Below are 17,248 nucleotides of genomic sequence, written 5' to 3' on the forward strand. Positions count from 1 at the left end.
CAGAGTGTTACTGCTGTATCTTGAATGACAGAGTATGAGTGCCAGGGGCCACCATGATTTTACTCCGGAGCAAATCTTAGATTAACACAGGAATAGCTTGCTTCAGTGACTCTCTCCCAGTGTAATTAAATGGCAGCCATTCACAGAGGAAAGACAAAGCTAATGAAGGGATTTTTTTTTTCACAGTCTTCTAACTATTACCCCTAGTTACCACTCAGATTTGCTAAAACGTTGTACAGTACTTCTTTTTGCTTTCTCTGAGTAGAACAGAATACTACTGAATTCACATATCACTTTACAGTACGGTTTAACTGTGAACCAAGCCAGACGCTACAATTTCCACCATACCTTAAAGCCAAGTTTCCACTGCATCATCAAACAAATCAACCCAGAATTCTCATTTGAGGCACAAATTGGCCAAGTTAAAACCTTAATTTTGGACACATTATACAAAAAAAAAAAAAAACCCTAGCTGTCTAAAAAAGACAGTAACGTGGGAAAGGTGGGAGGAAAAAGAAAAGAGGATGACAGCAGACTTTGCCAATGTTTGCAGCCTTGACCAATGAGTGGATTGTTAGAAGACCTGAAAGACCAGGTCAGGGACAAATTGTCATGATGGAACTCTATCTAGGACAGTGTTTCTCAACCTTGACAATTTTAAGGCATGTGGACTTCAACTCCCAGAATTCCACAGCCAGCAATGCTGGCTGTGGAATTCTGGGAGTTGAAGTCCACATGCCTTAAAATGGTCAAGGTTGAGAAACACTGATCTAGGAGGCAACACCAACTCGGTGTCACAGAACCCATGAGAAGATGGTCAAGGGCTGTGTCCCCGTATCTCGTTTTTCACTGGACAATCATTGCAGTGGTTTGAAGACTCTCTTGTCTCCTCATTCTTCTTCAATTCCAAGGAAGACCTCAGAGTGACGGAAACGATTGGCCATGCCCACTTCAGCAGTTCCTTCTCCAGCGACGAAGTAAGCCTCAAGAAACCATCGAGATACTTTCAAAGTGGATCTTCCAGTCCCTTGAGACTGTGGATAAGGAAAACAAAAGCCTTTTTCAACAAAAAGGCTTTTGTTTCCCTTATCCATAGTCCAAGGGACTGGAAACGTTGGAGAAAGCGCAAGGCAGATTTGGCGCGGCGTTAATCTCGACTCCAGAGGCTTGACTTTTTACAAGCCCCATCCTCCGTGCTTCTCCGCTTTTATATATTATGTATAAAGGGGGGGGGGGGTTAAAATCCCCTTTCCCACCCCCTAGCCCGGAGATCCTCCGAGGGCTGCCTGGCGCCGCTCAGCCTCGCGGGTCTCCCCATCAGCGCGGCTCCGAGGAGTTCAGGAAAAACCCGCCAGGAACGCGCGAAGGAGGGAGGCTAAGGAGTCCCCAACCTCCACCCGGGCCGGCATCTTTCCGGGAGCCTGGGCTAGCAGGCTGACTCTCCGCGAGGGAGTGGCCCCCATTGCCACACGCACTGCGCTCCGAGGAGGGTTTTGAGCCGCTACCGTCTGGCACCCGCCCCTCTCCACCCGAATGCGCCTTAATCTGCCACTCGGCCAAGTTGGACAAGAAGGGTATTCAACAACAGGAGAGCTTAGGAATTGAAGCGTGTGTGTGTGTGTGTCCGTCCGCACTTGCGGGAGTGGCGAGGACGACCTCCCCGCGGAAAGGCCGCTGCAAAAGGCGCGTGGAATTCCGAGGGTGCCTATAGAAAGGGCGCTGGGTTCGAATGCAGCCCGGGGTGGCGGTGGCGGGAGGAGAGGGAACTCCGTTGACGGCGCGATCTTTCCTCCCTTCCGCCCCAAAGCAAACCCAGCGCTCCGCGGCGGTTTCTTTCAAGGACCCCTCTTTGAGCAGGGAGGTGAAGGGGCGCCTCTGCGAGCGGTGCCGAGCGAAAGAGATTTGGGGGAGCACTTTCTTCCCCGCCTCCTACTCTCCCCCCCCACCCTTTCCGCAGCAATTTCTGCTGCTTTCACTACTATGAAAAGGCTGTCGTCTTGAGCTGCTGGTAGGTAGGGCGGCAGCGCAGATCGCAAAAAAAAAATATTACACCCTGAACAACCTTCCAGCAAATGTTGAAGAGGAGGCCGAGCCTACGAGGCGAGGCGACTTATTTGAACGTTTGCAGAAAGATTAAACAACGACAATAACAAGGACGGAATACTTTGTAGTGCTGGGAGCCTGGGGTCTGAAGCGTTTGCTTTACAACCTGCTGCAATTGACTCAAACGCAGAGCTCGCTCCGTCCACCCCAACGGGCAGATGCTCCTCAGTTTCCCGTTGGTGCACGCGTTGTTGGCTCTTGTCCCTTTCCCTCCAGGATCCGCCAGAAGCGGCGGAGGCGGAAGATGCATTTACACCAAAATAAAATAAACTAAGAATTGAAAAGGCGGAAGCCAGAGAGATTTTGCACCATCTCTCTCCCGCAAGGTGGATGTAAGGTTAATTTCCTTCTGTTGAGTGGGGGGAGAGAGGCGGCGGGTGGGGTGGGGTGGGGGGGGGAAGAATGATAGAAGCCTCTTAGCAACCCATCCAAATTGAACTCCATCACCCCAGACACACACACACATACACTCGCGTTCCTAATTTAGCATTTTGTTTGTGTTTTATTTTTTCCAAAGGCAGATCATCTTTTTTAAAAAACAAAACACAAATCTCTCCAGGGCGAATCAGTGATTAATCACTAAGGTCTTAGAAGGATAATTCTCTGAGGAGTTTCAGATAGTCCAAGATAGCACTTAAAAGTATATAATAATATTAAAAGAAAAACGGGCGAAGAAGGGAACGGGGAGGGGGGAATAGAGTACCAGTTCTCTCCCCAGGCTCCGGTGTGATTTGGTTTAGTCCAGCTGCAGCAGCTGGGAGGGGGGAACACGGAGGCTGCCCATCCATTCGGATTTTTCCTCCTAGAGAGAAAAAAAACAACAACAGGCACCCCACCTTATTATATTAATCTTATACATGTACGTAAGATTAAACAAGGGCCATCCTCCAGAACCCCCAAGCTGGATTCTTCCCTTTCCTCCTCCGTTAGATTCTTCCACTGATCAAAGCAAGGAGAGGGGGGGGGTGAAAAGGAAAAGAAATCCGGACCAATCACCCACCTCCCTCTCTCCCCCCTCCTCCTCCTGTTCCCTCCTTCTCTTCCAAGCGAATCAGCCCCCCAGCTCCTGTTTGACATGCAATCCTCTTTCGGTTGGGACAAGCCGGCATGCCGCTGCAGCTTTAAACGGAATTGGGGGAAATTGGGGATTTTTGCTCTCATGACGGTGGAAGTGAGCTATTGGAGCCGGATTTTACTGCTCTCGGTGGGGGTTTTGGCAACAACGGCCACCGGTAAGTGGGGTTCGAGGAAGACGTTTAAGTTTTGGGGGGGAAGCTTGTGGGGTAAAGCCGTAAATGTATGGGCCGGGGCTGACCACATCTCTCCTTCCCCACGACCAATGGATGACCCATCAGTTTCTTTTCTACTCTTGATCTGCATTTTTTTTTTTTTTCCCAAGGGAGAGAGCGAGCGGTAGAATTGAGAATCCAGGGGTCTTCTTGTATCAGGGAAGATGTTTAAGCTTCCTTGGCAGTTTTTAGTACATTTTGCTTCTCATCCAGCCTGTTAAAGTTTGTAAGGATAGGGCATCTGAGCAACAATTTTCAAAGGGTCATTTCTTTCCCTGGATGAGTGTGAAGGTGGGTGAAGAATGGATGCAAGCCCCTCCAGAATACCGTCTGTAGAATTGATTTTTTTCCCCCCCTTTGGGCTGGCAATTTGCAAAACTGGGAAAAAAACCATTATATGAAGAAGATAAACCCTCCTCCGGATGTCTTTAGATTTTTGTTATCTAACAAAAGATTATACTTGAGAAAACTCTAATTTTTTTGTAGGGCTGTGAAAGTGATTCAACACATCCAGGACATCTTCACACAAACAAACCAGCCTCCTCCCTCCCCATTTTTACTCAGAATAGAATTAAGGCCTTGACTTTTCTAATAATTTTCCACCTCCAGAATAGATTAAAAAGGAAGTAGGGGTTTTCCCCTACCTTCCTTGCTGCAGAAGCTGTCAAAGGTCTGAAGTTTGATTTCTTGTTATAGAGCAAAGAAAGGAGGGACAGTTGGTTTCTCTTAAAGGGTGATTTTACGCCTGCAAGAGGTTGGACTAATTAGAATTTCTTCACAGATGGATGCATTGGGGAAATCTTTCTTCCCAGGTCTTTGACTTCTTTTCTGCCCCTTTCTAAAGTGATCTGGCCACAATCCTGAACATACAAATGTGAAGGAACTGAAGCTCTACCAGATGCAGTGTCTTTTTATTTCCGTGTAAGGGGAGGTTGGATGCCATGTGTGGATGTATTTTTACACATCATTAGGTCAACTTTGTGATTGGACTGAAAAACAACTGAGGTCTTTCATCCTGGGAAAGTCTCTCCTAGAAGACTTGGCTTGACAATGAGCTGTTTGTTTGGGGTTATCTTTGGGAAACTCTCCTAAAGATGACATTGGAAGGTAAAAAGGAGAGTGAGTGAACTCAATTAAGGACAGAATCTTGTTTTTGACCAGCTGTGTCTATTTTCTTGCTTTTTGAGATGTCTGGGCTTATTGAGAGAGGAAGCAGTCAAACCTCCGTATCCTACAAGTGGGATGCTAGTTAGATGCAGTTACTTGGAATACTTCAATTTGCCTTCTCATTCTCTTTTATTTCATAGTTTCTCCATTTGTGGAGAATCCGGTTTTAATTTCTTTGGACACTTTATTGTCTTCTGTTTTTGCCAAATACTCCTGAAACTAATATTTATTTATTTATTTTTGCAAAATATTTGGATTGTTGCCCCAAAGGTGCTTTTTCAAGAGGCAACTGGACTTTCTTTTTTTTTCTTTGAAGACGTTTCACTTCTCATCCAAAAAGCTTATTCAGCTCTGACTGGATGGTGGGGAGAGAGCTGAAGAAGCTTCTTGGATGAGAAGTGAAACGTCTTCAAAGAAAAACAAGAAAGTCCAGTTGCCTCTTTAAAAAGCATCTTTGGGCCAACCATGACCTGGATGACTGAGAATCTCCATAGTCATTTGGATTGTTGCATTTTACTACTTGGATTACCTATTTATCATTTATCATTACCTATTTATCATTCTCCAAGACCAAACCACTCATCCTTTCCGACTGTATATCTCTGCTTCCTTGGGGGGGATCAGATTTATAGTCTAGCATCAGATGGAGAATAGCAGATTAGAGGAGAGTGATCTGTTCCTATAGAACAGTCACATCTTGATGGACTTCATTTGGGCTGGTGAGCTGTCTCTGTCTAGATCTTCATCCTCTAAAAGTCTCATTTTGCTAGAAACTGGTTACTTTAAAAAAAACTTTCCCTATTTTTAAGGATGGATAAGATATTCTACGTTTCTTAAGTTTTCCAAGCAAATTTGTCCCTTCTGTTAAAAAGAATGCAGTTATTATTTCATACTTCACTAACTGCTGATTTGATAATCCTATTTCTATTATTCTAGTGCACTTTTTGATTTTTTTAAAAAGCCTTTGGAAAAATGTCAGAGCTTTTGTTTGCTATATTGGAGCAAAACTGAAATCTCACTCATATTGATTATGGGATGCCTGCTTCACCTGCTTCTTTTCTCTGGAGACCCTCCCCCATTATTAGAGAGTAATGACCATGACTGTCCAAAGTGTGGCACTACAGGTGTGTGAATAACGCTACTGGAAATAGTGGTTATATGTATTAAATGGTTGTATCTAAGTATATATCTAAACTCAGTCACCTTGCTAGTATCATATTAATCTTTTTCATCTAATTGGTAACATTTGTCAGTAATTCCAACTGTTCATTGAAAGTGGGATAGAAAGGTAGAATATTGCCATTTTTTAAAAAAAACATTCTGCATTTTCTAGAGAAAATTGTCTCATCAGATATGTAGACTGTTTGTTATGAGTTAGCAATAATGATAAAGTTTCTTATTGCATAAGGAGTATTTCTCTTGTCAAAGGAAAAGGCTTTTTCTGTTTTGTTAGATTCTTTAATATTGTAAAATACAATGTATTTTTTTTAAATTAAAGCCATGAAGGGTGGTGCTTTTCATTGGACTCATAATCCAATGAGCCGAGGTGGCGCAGCAGTTAGAGTGCAGTACTGCAGGCCACTTTAGCTGACTGTGTTCAGCAGGTCAGCGGTTCAAATCTCACCGGCTCAAGGTTGACTCAGCCTTCCATCCTTCCGAGGAAGGTAAAATGAGGACCCAGATTGTTGGGGGCAATGTAAATATATATATATATATATACACCGCTTAGAGAGTGCTTGCACTTAAAAGCGGTATATAAGTCTCCTAAAAATAAAATAAATCTAGCTCCATCTCTGACCTGTGAAAAAATCTGCTGTCAATTTTCCTTGTTGCAGCTTATCCTTTCAAATCATAAGTTGTCTCTAAAGATATTATTTGTTACACAGTTGCCGTAAATGGATTGGAATCCAAAGCAAACCTATTGCATTCATTGAGTTCTGTTCTTACTTTCTAACAATAGACCTGTGAGGTAGTGTGATAGAACAGTGAGCAACTCTGGAGTCAAAATGAATAAAAATAAGCTGCCTGAGACACATGATTTTTTGACCCTTGGGAATAGGGCCATTCAGTCAGCCCAATGAGCTTCATTTGACTTGGTGCGGTAAGGTAAAATGTATGAGATATGACCAAGAATGGGTCCAGTCCTCATTTATTTTTAACCATGATTTGTTGAACATGTTATTGTTGGGTGGTTTCCTTATTGCATTAAAACATAAACCATCTAGAAACTACAGTGGCTGGTTTCATACTGCATGTTAAACCAAAATCAACAATGATGCTATGATTTAACAGGATGTTATAAAGGACAATCAGCTACTGTTGCTCCCTTTCTAAATGAAGTTTAAATTGTTAATAATCTTTGCTAAATAGCATCTCATCTTTGCTATTGGGTACTGAGTTTCTATGCAGACTTGAATAAGCTGGAAAGGAATAGCCACAGGAAGAAGTTTCCTATGGTTAGTCAATACTTTCCTGTTTTTTTTTTTTTTTCTTCGTCTGAACTGAAATGAGCCACTTAAAGAAGGATTTGGGTTTATGGTTTGGGATTGGATCTGACCTACATTTTTTTCTCTAGTTTCTGGTAGTGAAAGGACAGTTAAAACCCTTCTCTTGTAGGATTGCTAGAACAGGATTTCCTGCACTGTTGGAATATTTATTTTGAGAAACCCCTTTATAGCCAGTCATCACATTGTAGCATGTCCAGAACCAGAAAACGTACAGAGCCTCTGTGCAATACAGCAACTCTGTTTAGCTCTGGACATAGCTAAGATCAGGCAGGCTCAGTGGGATAGGCTGGAGTCCCTCATATGCTCAACCTCAATTCTGTGCTTAAAAAACCCATTTTGGTATGCGTAAATTTAAAGAACAATCAAAGGTGTTTCGGGGTATTAGGATAGAGATGTTTGTGCCTTATCTCCATCTTAGTTTATAATCATTATGTGACTGATGTTGCATAATGAGGGAACTGGGAAGTGAAGAAGTGCCTTCTTGTTAGTCCATATCTTCATACCTCCTATATTTCACTCATTAGGATGACAGCCACTTTTCTAGTTCTGTCTTAATGGCACTTGCATTTCTCAGTTCTACTCAAGGTGCAAAATTTATGTGGGCTGATGCAGCCCAGAAGTGTTTCAAATTGTTAGCATCCCTTTTTTAAAAAAAACAAACAAACAATAGGAATAAAGCTTCTTTCTCTGCTTTTTCACATTCTTTGTCAAAATTTCTTTCCTGCTTAGGCTTTGGAGCATACTCACTTTTGGAGTGTAATTCTCTACGTGCTACTTTCAGATGGTCTATTTTTCAAGCCAAAAAGGTTATAAAAACTTATGCTTGTGTAACAAAAATATTCAAACAAAATATTCAAAGTCAATTCTCATGGAAACAAATTGCAAATTAGGTTGTAAGGGGAAGAAAAAAATGCTAAATTTTCCCATGGTTTGGCTCCGTGTGTGTGTGTGTGTGTGTGTGTGTGCATACACCCATGCAAGATGGATATAATCCTTTATTATCTAGTTTTGTTTTTTGCATACTGATTGTTGAAATGTGAGGAGACTCTGGATGTGCTTCTTTCAAATCCCACAGACAACATGCTGATTCTACTTTGTCATAAGGTAGAGAGAGATCTGATTAACTGAATGTTTTCAGTTAGATTGAAGCTAATTATTTACATTGTGGAAAAAAATAAAAAATGGAGACAAGCAGTAGGGAAGAAGACTTCTTGCAGGTACTTTTTCTTTTAATTGTATAAGTCCTCTTAATGAGCTTTTTGCCAGTTTGGTACCTTTCAGATGAATTGGACTTAATTATTATCATGAGCCATGCTGTTTAAGAATGATTGGTGTGTGTGTGTGTGTGTGTGTGTGTGTGTGTGTGTTTATGAGAAAACCAGCACATCTGGGGGTGACTTGCAAGATTCTTTTATTGTAATAGAAGTAACTTCCTGTGGAGTTGATTCCTTGGTCTGAACTGCTGAGAGAGAGAGAGGGGGGGGGGTGAAGTCACCCAACAGGCTATCATGCCTAAGGAGGGACTAGTATTCACAGTGTCCTGGATTCTATTAATCCCCAACGTGGCCTTTCAGATTTTCCAAAGGTGTATCCATCACCACTGTAATTGAGGGTAAGAACAGAGCCTCTAAGACTTATCCAATGCCTCCCCAGTGTTTGTACTAGGTTATCCATGTTTCAGTTCTTGTATTCTTTTACAGTGCATATGTTTATTTTTAAACTATAAAAAGACATACATCCATGCTAACATACCAAATTCATTAGAGGAAGAAAAACTATGTGCAGAAAAACATACCTTAGTTATTTTTATAAATCTGTGCGTGAACACATTTCTCTTAATATTCACTTTTATGTAATATTCTATATAGAAAATAGAATATTAGGAGAAAAATGCATGAATGGATGCATATATTTTATGAACCAGCTTTGTTGGTTGGGTAAGCTTGCAAACTGAAGGATAGTGTGAACAGATTTAGGAAAGAGATAAATGATATGAGATTGTTTTCCATCGATTCAAATTATCTGAGCTAGCTATGCTCTAGCTATGCATACTTTAATTAAATACTTATTTAATTAAACAATAAGCAGATTAAGCAACACAATAGCTGTGTGCAAACCATAAAGGCCGCAAATGGTGATTATACGATCCCATGGTTGCTGCAAATCTTATAAATACTTGATGGTCACCAAGCACCTGAATTTTGATCATATGATTGTGGGGGATGCTGTGATGGTTGTATGTGTGAGGACCTATCGTAAGTCATTTTTTTCAGTGCTGTCATAACTACAAACAGTCATTAAATGAATGGTGGTAAGTCAGCCACATTTAAACAAATTTATTTATTTAAAAGAATGTTATGGCCACCAATCTTAAAACACAATTTTGGGTGGCTGACAACAAATCATGGGATTTATATGAAGATAAAACCCTGTCATAGGCTGTTTCTTTGAAGACAGAAGTTAGCAATTGCAAGCACCTTGAGCAATCCAATTCTACTGATAGGATGTTATACCAGAAGTGAGCAAGAGAAAACAGTGCTAGTGGGGACTGGATTTAGTGTTAGTATCACTTTATAATGCCATGGTAAGACCATATTTGGAATACTGCATCCAGTTTTAGTCACCACATTATAAAAAAGATGATGGGACTCTAGAAAGAGTGCAGAGAAGAGCAACAAAGATGATTAGGTTATTGGAGGCTAAAACATATAAAGAATTAGGTATGTCTAGTTTGTTGAAGAGAAGGATGAGGGGGGACATGATAGCAGTGTTCCAGTATCTCAGGGGTTGCCACAAAGAAGAGGGAGTCAACTGTTTTCCAAAGCACCTGAAGGCAGAAGAAGAAGCAATGAATGAAAACTTATCATGGAGAGAAGCAACCTAGAAATAAGGAGAAACTTCTTGACAGTTAGAACAATTAATTAGTGGAACAACTTGCCTCCAGAAGTTGTGGGTGCTCCAACACTGAAGGTTTTTAAGAAGAAAATGGACAACCATTTGACTCAAATGTTATAGGGATTCCTGCCTGAGCAAGGAGTTGGACTACAGGACCTCCAAGATCCCTTCCAACTCTTGTTATTCTGTAATTTTGTTATTCTGTTAGGCTGTTAGGATAGCTGAAGTTGGGAGTTTTAATTTGTTGGCTGGTGTTTGATATTTACTTGATTCCCAAAACTTTTTTTTCTAAAAGAAGTTGCTGACCAGGGTATCATATCTCAGAGCACCTTGGTTTTATCAAAAGTTTGGCATGTTTGCAGTGCCTTCATAGAGTACACTGCTTCCCCCAGCTATATTTTTTTATGGTGACAAAAGGCTACAGTTTTAATTTTTCACAATGCCCTTGGGGATGCTATACAGCAGTGGTTCTCAACCTTTCTAATGCCGCGACCCCATAATACAGTTCCCCATGTTGTGGTGACCCCCAACCACTTATACAAAACTGGGTGCCAGGGGCGTGGCCAAAGAAAAGGGGGAAAAATGGCAGACAGCCTTGTTTGGCGACCCCCGTGAAATGGTCATTCGACCCCAAATGGGGTTCCGACCCACAGGTTGAGAACCACTGCTATACAGGGACATTATGAACAATCAAAGTAATTGGTAAATTACTTTGGTGGGTCAGGAGACAACATAAGGTCCTTGATCAGGATCCCTCCACTCCAAGAATCCCAGACTCACTTTTCTTCAGGTACAAAGGAAACTAGATCAAGTAAATAAGTTGTATGAGAATGAGGATTTATCTTTGTAAGAGATAATCCATAACTATCTGCATTCCATATATGACACAACATATTTTACCAGCCCTAAATACTTGGTGAAATTGAGATTAGGCTTTTCCCAAAAGTGCTTTGGGAAAAGCATCTTTGGGACAACACTGGCCTGGATGACTGAGAACCTCCATAGACAATGAGATTTGCTTTCTTTTAAGAAAAGATAAAGATCAGATAAAAAGCATAGAATATCTGCTTTTTATATCCAGGTTGACTTTCTGATATAATCCGTTTAAAAACAAATCACATTACATTAATCATCTGGTGTTTTTTTTTCTGCCAAAATACTTAAAAGGGATTAAAGTAAAATGTTTGTAATTAACAACTGGGAAAAAGAGGTTCCTGAAGAGCTGGATGAGAGTGGAATTCTTAGTATCCCTCACCATTGGCCGTATTATTCTCTGGGATTGCTAGGAGTTGTGCTTAAGTCACAGCCTTCTAATACCGAAATGAGATAATACAAAAAGGTTGTCTGACGTGGTATAAGACAGTATCATATGTTCTACATTTCTGTATGGCAAGTGGCTGGGCTCATTTTCTAGATCAGGGGTTCTCAACCTTGGCAACTTTAAGACTTGTGGACTTCAACTCCCAGAATTCCTCAGCCAGCAAAGCCAGCCAGCAAAGCTGGCTGAGGAATTCTGGGAATTGAATTCCACAAGTCTTAAAGTTGCCAAGGTTGAGAACCCCTGTTCTAGATGGTACCTTTAATTGGAAATAATGTTTTGGGTTTGTTTTTTTTGGGGGGGGTGACTATTAAGGTTAAGATGAGAGATAGGCAAAATGAGACAGCAGAGAAATTGAAGTCTTAACTGGGTTCCCCTTACGGATGTCAATTCTTACTGAAGAAAAAACAGGAAAAAAAGAATGGAAAATTTCCTTCTGGCTGAACTGTCAAACTACAAGAATTGCCTTAATGAACCATCTAGCAAACTGCTTCTAGCGGTGGGTATCTGGTTGCCTCTCCCTGTGTTGGCATATTGCACTAATCAGGGCATAGCAACCATTCCATGCCTTTGGATGCCAGCCAGCCAGCCCGCCAGCCCGCCAATGCCATTGCATGATTTTACATTATGTTGCAAGTATCAAGAGCTAAAAAACACCAAATAAACAATGTCCAAACATTACATGATAACCAAATATCAGAAAGGATTTCTTTTTTAAAGAATATTTTCATTAATAGATTTTACAAAGATAATAAGTTCATTTAAATAAAAAAAATAACAAAGTAAGTGTAAAAAGTTTCAAAAAGAACAGGTAGAAAAAATAAGACAGAAAGCATGAATGTGTATGTATGCGTGTGTGTGTGTGTATATATGCAAATATAAATAACAAACTTTAGATCTTTCTTGTTTTTTTCCAGGTTTGCTACAGAGACATATACATAGATAAGAGCTTTCCAAAGTTTCAGTTAGGTGTCATAAAAAACTGTCATTGAAAAGGGTTTTTTTTCCATATCTTCCCAGAGTTTTAAAAATCTGAGATAGTGGCTACTGTGATTGTGCTGCAATATTACAAGAACATTATGCCATGGAATTAGTATTATACATCTGTTGAGGTTCAGTTTTTCATTCAGGGCAGGTTCAGAGCAAATAAAAAGGTTCATGATATTTCCAACTGTTTCAAAACAATGTGACTGTTTATCTTGTTAATTTCTCATTTGAATTGCTCACTAGACCTTGAGATACAATAAGTTTGCCCTTTGTAAAGAATGCAATGAGAATAAAGTCAAGGAATTATAATGGAGGTTTTAGATGTATCCAATTTAAGGAGAGTTTGCTTACTTCCTATATGCTAATGGAGAACAGCAAGGTTAGTTGAAGGGAGGGTGCTGGGTATCAAAAGCTAGACTTTTTTAGATTATCACAATATGACTAAATTAAGAGTTCATCAGTAAGAGCAATTTTAACAATACCTTAAATTGAAACCTAAAAGAAAAAAGAAAAAAAAGAAAAGCATTTCAGCCAGGTGAATAAAGAGGATGGGCTTAAGGGACAGAGGGAAGATCTGTTACCAAGGCAATGGTCAGATAAATGAAATTTGAGTCCAGGTCAAGAAAGTAGTTTATGAAATGCCTCAGATGGTGCCCCGCCTTATTAAGATAAAAGAGGGACAAAAGGTAGCTCATTCAGACTTTCAAGATACTCTTACTATAGCTTTTCTTATAGAAGTAACTAAAGGTCTGTCGAGTGTCTGTTTCTTAGTCTGGTTTACTTGATAGGGCTACTATGGGATGTTTGTGATTCCCTGAAACTCCGTGTGGAAGGTGCCTGGAGAGACTATTCTAAAAATCTGTTTCTGCTTTTGTAAAGAAAGAACAGATAAAAACTTACATGAGAAAATGGAATGTTCAATAGTCTAGCCCTGTGATGAATTGAAGGTCTTAGAAACTTTGCCCACCCATCTTTGCTCTTTCTTCAGTTTCATAACTGAGACTCTAGAGAGAAAATAAAATACTTGATACCATAAAATACTTTGTCACAATGTATATGTTAATATTTTAATTGCCAAATGAAACTTGCTTTTTTTTAAAATTTGTATACTAATAACAGGGATATTTATTTGGTTTCCCTCCACATCCTTTTTTTTCACTCATCCGGATGCAAAAAGCATATTCACCTAATAATGATGTACGGTAAATGGCTTTATTATTAATCTTGAACAATAATAAAATATGTGCTTTCATTTTTGTATTAACACTGCTAATTGTAACTGTCAAAATCTCTCTGCTCTTGGTTTCTTTTACTATTCCTAATGCTTTAGCAATACATGCATGCAGGTGCAGTAGTCAAGGGCCACCTGGTCTCTTGGTTATTCCATCTGCCAACTGAGCAATTCTGTCGAGCTTTGCGTGGCTCTTTTCTAGTTGTCTGAGAGCTTCAGTCAGAAGGCAATTCATCAGAACAGGTGCATGCAACACATCTTCACTGATAACTTGGATCACTGATGAAAATATTACAGAGCCATTTGTAAGGAGATGCCTTTTTAATGTGAGATGTACCTTGTACTAATTCAAATTGAATGTTTTCAGTTTCAGGCTGGGATGGAGAGCCCCAGATCCCAAGACAGTATGTAGTTCTTAAAGACTTTGGATAGTGTTATAGCCCCTTCTAACCATATTGCCAAATGTCACTGATACAATTGCTAATGTTGGTTCTTGCTCTTCCTAGCTAAGGGAGTAAATAATATGAAAACAATTGTTAAGATATACATTTGGATTAGAACTTTGAGGAGAGCAAACAAAATAAATTAAGAGATTAGGGCAGGGGTAGGCAGCCTTGGCTCTTTTATGACTCGTGGACTTCAATTCCCAGAATTCCTGAGCCAGCCACAAGTCATAAAAGAGTCAAGGTTGCCTACCCCTGGATTAGGGCATACAGGTCTCATCCAAGTCTCTCAGTGACAGAATTGTTTCACCTACTGTAGCTAGGGTCCGCTTGGATGCTAAGTACATGGCTAGAACTCCAAAATGTTGCTGATTTACAAGCTATCTAAAGGTATCCAGTAACAGGTACATTTTAAATGTTGGAAAATCTGTCAAATAGGTGAAAGGTGCAATAAATATTCAGTCTGACTTGTGTCCATTACACTATACAATCAATCAGCAATCCATTCCATTTTCTGTCTTTTGAAATTATCACGGTCAAACTTCATGTGTGTGTTTAAATATGTGCATGTGTATGTGTGCACACACAGACACACATGTAAACTCTAGGGTGGAGCAATATGGAGAAGGAGATAGGTGCTCTATTCTGAAACAATTGAGTTATTTTTTCTTATCTCCCTCTTCTCTTCAGAGAGGCAGTGTCATAGTGCTTCACTAAAATATAGCCACTGATGAAAATTTCCAATTCATGTTTGGCATGCAGACTAGGGAATTCTGGGGATTGAAGTCCACGCATCTTGAAGTTGTTAAAATTAAGAAACATTGAGTTAGATCGTCTCTGTGTTTAATCTATTTCTTTCATGCTTAATTTTTTGGGTGTTGGACACATACACTATTTGCAACCTTGAATAGATGATGTATGTTTGCTCTCTACTTTTTAATTGGCTCTTTCTCAAAAAAAATGGAAATATTGATCAATATTTTTAATGTGGGCAAAGTTTAATGTTTTTAAAATGGATTATATACCAGAACAATATTTCTTAGTCTCAACAACTTTAGACATGCGGATCCAACTTCCAGAATGCAGTCAGTTGGAGATGCCTGGCCCAGCCTAGTGGGCTTCCTCAAAAGATTTAAAGGTATACCAGAGCTACGGTAAATTCTTCGTTTGCTCTGATGAATCTCATAGGGATGACCAAATGTTCACCCTATAAGCCTGGCAGATATACCCTGATATACCTTTGTGGAGGCCCACTAGGCTGGGCCAGGCATTCCCTACCTGTCATCTTCTAAATACATCAGAATTTGCAGCCAATAAAGCCAAAGTCATATGAGTTTGGAAATCTGGAAAATGAAGAAAGGTAGATAGGGGAAGGTTGACCTACAGAGGGTTGAGAAACTTCATTCTTTTTTTTCTTTTTTTTTTAATCTTTGAGGATTGCTGGCTCAGTTTTCTTCATTAATGAGGTATGTGGGTAATCCTTGACTTATAACCACAATTGGATCAGAATTTCAGTCATAGGCCAGTATGGTCAGAAATTTGTTTTTTTAATTGAACTTTTTAACTGCCCATCTCCATCATAGAAGGGCTGAGTTACCATGTGATCAGGCCTAATTTTATTATCACTTGTCATTAAATCAATTCAGCTTCCCCAATTGCTGATTTTTGCCAGAAGCCAGCAAATCACAATCACATGACCATAGGATGCTGCAACCGGTTATAAATACAAGCTGGTTGCCAAATGCCTGAATTGTGACCACAAGACTGCAGGGGTGGTATAATAGTCATAGGTGCAAGTTCAGGTCATAAATCACTTTTTCTGAGGCCTTTGTAACTCCAGACCATTATTAAATGAATGGTTGTAAGGAACGCCAGGAAAAAGTTTTGACAAGTGGTAAAAATGATTACCTTTGCTTTGACCATTTACTTTCAATCTAAGCTGCTTCATTGGACTGTGGTGATGATAAAAAGTTAGATAATTTCCATTTGTTTTGTCCAGTGCAGACTGGAGAATGTTTGAGATGCATATGTAATCAATTTTAGCAAGTAGCTTACTGATTGTTTTTTTTAAATTTATTATGAATAACAATGTCAGATTTGCAAAACAAAAGAGAATTTTAAAAAATGTCAACAAAACTATTTTTGCTTTATTAATTTGTTAATATTATCAGAGGTAGCAGTAATTACACATAAATTACACCAAGTTATAAAAATAGAAGGAGCAGACTAAAGCAGAGTTCTCCAACCTTTCTGGGCTCGTGGACCAGAGGAGAGAGCAGCTTCCAAATTACTGGTGTGCGTGCATGCATGTAAACAGGGCCATGCCCACTGGCGCAATACTAGTGGCCAGGTTCACACATGTGGCATGCGCTGATGCCATGTGCATGCACAAATGGCCATATACACTCTGTGTTGGCTAGCACCCATTCATGCATGTGCAAATGGGCTGTGCATAGACCCCCTATGTGTGCAAATAGGGTCATGGGTGCTAGTGCGAGTGGGGGGGGAATGCGTGCCCACACATGCATGCCCCGGCCAGCCATTTCTGCAGCCCGCTGGCCAAGAGTCCCATAGGTTGGGGAGCCCTGATAAAGGTTATTGAGGTTTAAATTTCTCTGAGATTATACTCATCATTTAAATATTCAATGAAAAAAAAAATTCTCTTTGAAAATCATTGGAGATTTGATATTATATAAAAATCAAAGTTTAGAAATCAGTTTTCTCATTACTTTTATTAAGCATCATAAAGCAGATGTGATATAATAATAATAATAATAATAATGGAAGGGACCTTGGGGGGGTCATCTAGTCCAACCCCCTGCTCAGGCAGGAAACCCTATACCATTTCAGACAAATGGCTGTCCAGTCTCTTAAAAACTTCCAGTGTTGGAGCATTCACCGCTTCTGGAGGCAGGTTGTTCCACTGGTTAATTGTTCTAACTGTCAGGAAGTTTCTCCTTAGTTCTAGGTTGCCTCTCTCCTTGTTTAGTTTCCATCCGTTGCTTCTTGTCCTGCCTTCAGGTGCTTTGGAGAATAGCTTGACTCCCTCTTCTTTGGGGCAGCCCCTGAGATATTGGAACAATGCTATCATGTCCCCCCTCGTCCTTCTCTTCATTAAACTAGACATACCCAATTCCAGCAGCCTTTCCTTTCCAGTTCCCTAACCATCTTTGTTGCTTATGTTTGCATATGGTCAAGCTTTACTAGGTTGACTTTTTCTTTCCTGGCAAAATAAATCTTCCTGCTTCTAGTGCAGTCTACCTTGTTCTCTGTGTAGCCATTTCTACAGTTCTCTCCACTTAGAGTTA

The 17,248-nt window shown here is 40.2% G+C and overlaps 1 protein-coding gene across 1 annotated transcript in view; it reads left to right on the plus strand.

The window, feature by feature from the left end:
• Positions 1-2,782: 2,782 nt before the first annotated feature.
• The window catches only part of LOC120312543 (CUB and sushi domain-containing protein 2-like), a 74,877-nt gene continuing 60,411 nt past the window's right edge, over positions 2,783-17,248 (plus strand). The window contains exon 1 of the mRNA XM_039353384.1: positions 2,783-3,335. Coding sequence (XP_039209318.1) covers positions 3,179-3,335 — 157 coding nt within the window. The 5' untranslated portion in view covers positions 2,783-3,178. The remainder of the gene's footprint in view (positions 3,336-17,248) is intronic.

Source organism: Crotalus tigris, unplaced genomic scaffold, assembly GCF_016545835.1.
Source record: "Crotalus tigris isolate CLP2741 ecotype Arizona unplaced genomic scaffold, ASM1654583v1 scf7180000018517.1768243, whole genome shotgun sequence".
In the NCBI taxonomy this organism is placed as follows: Eukaryota; Metazoa; Chordata; class Lepidosauria; order Squamata; family Viperidae; genus Crotalus; species Crotalus tigris.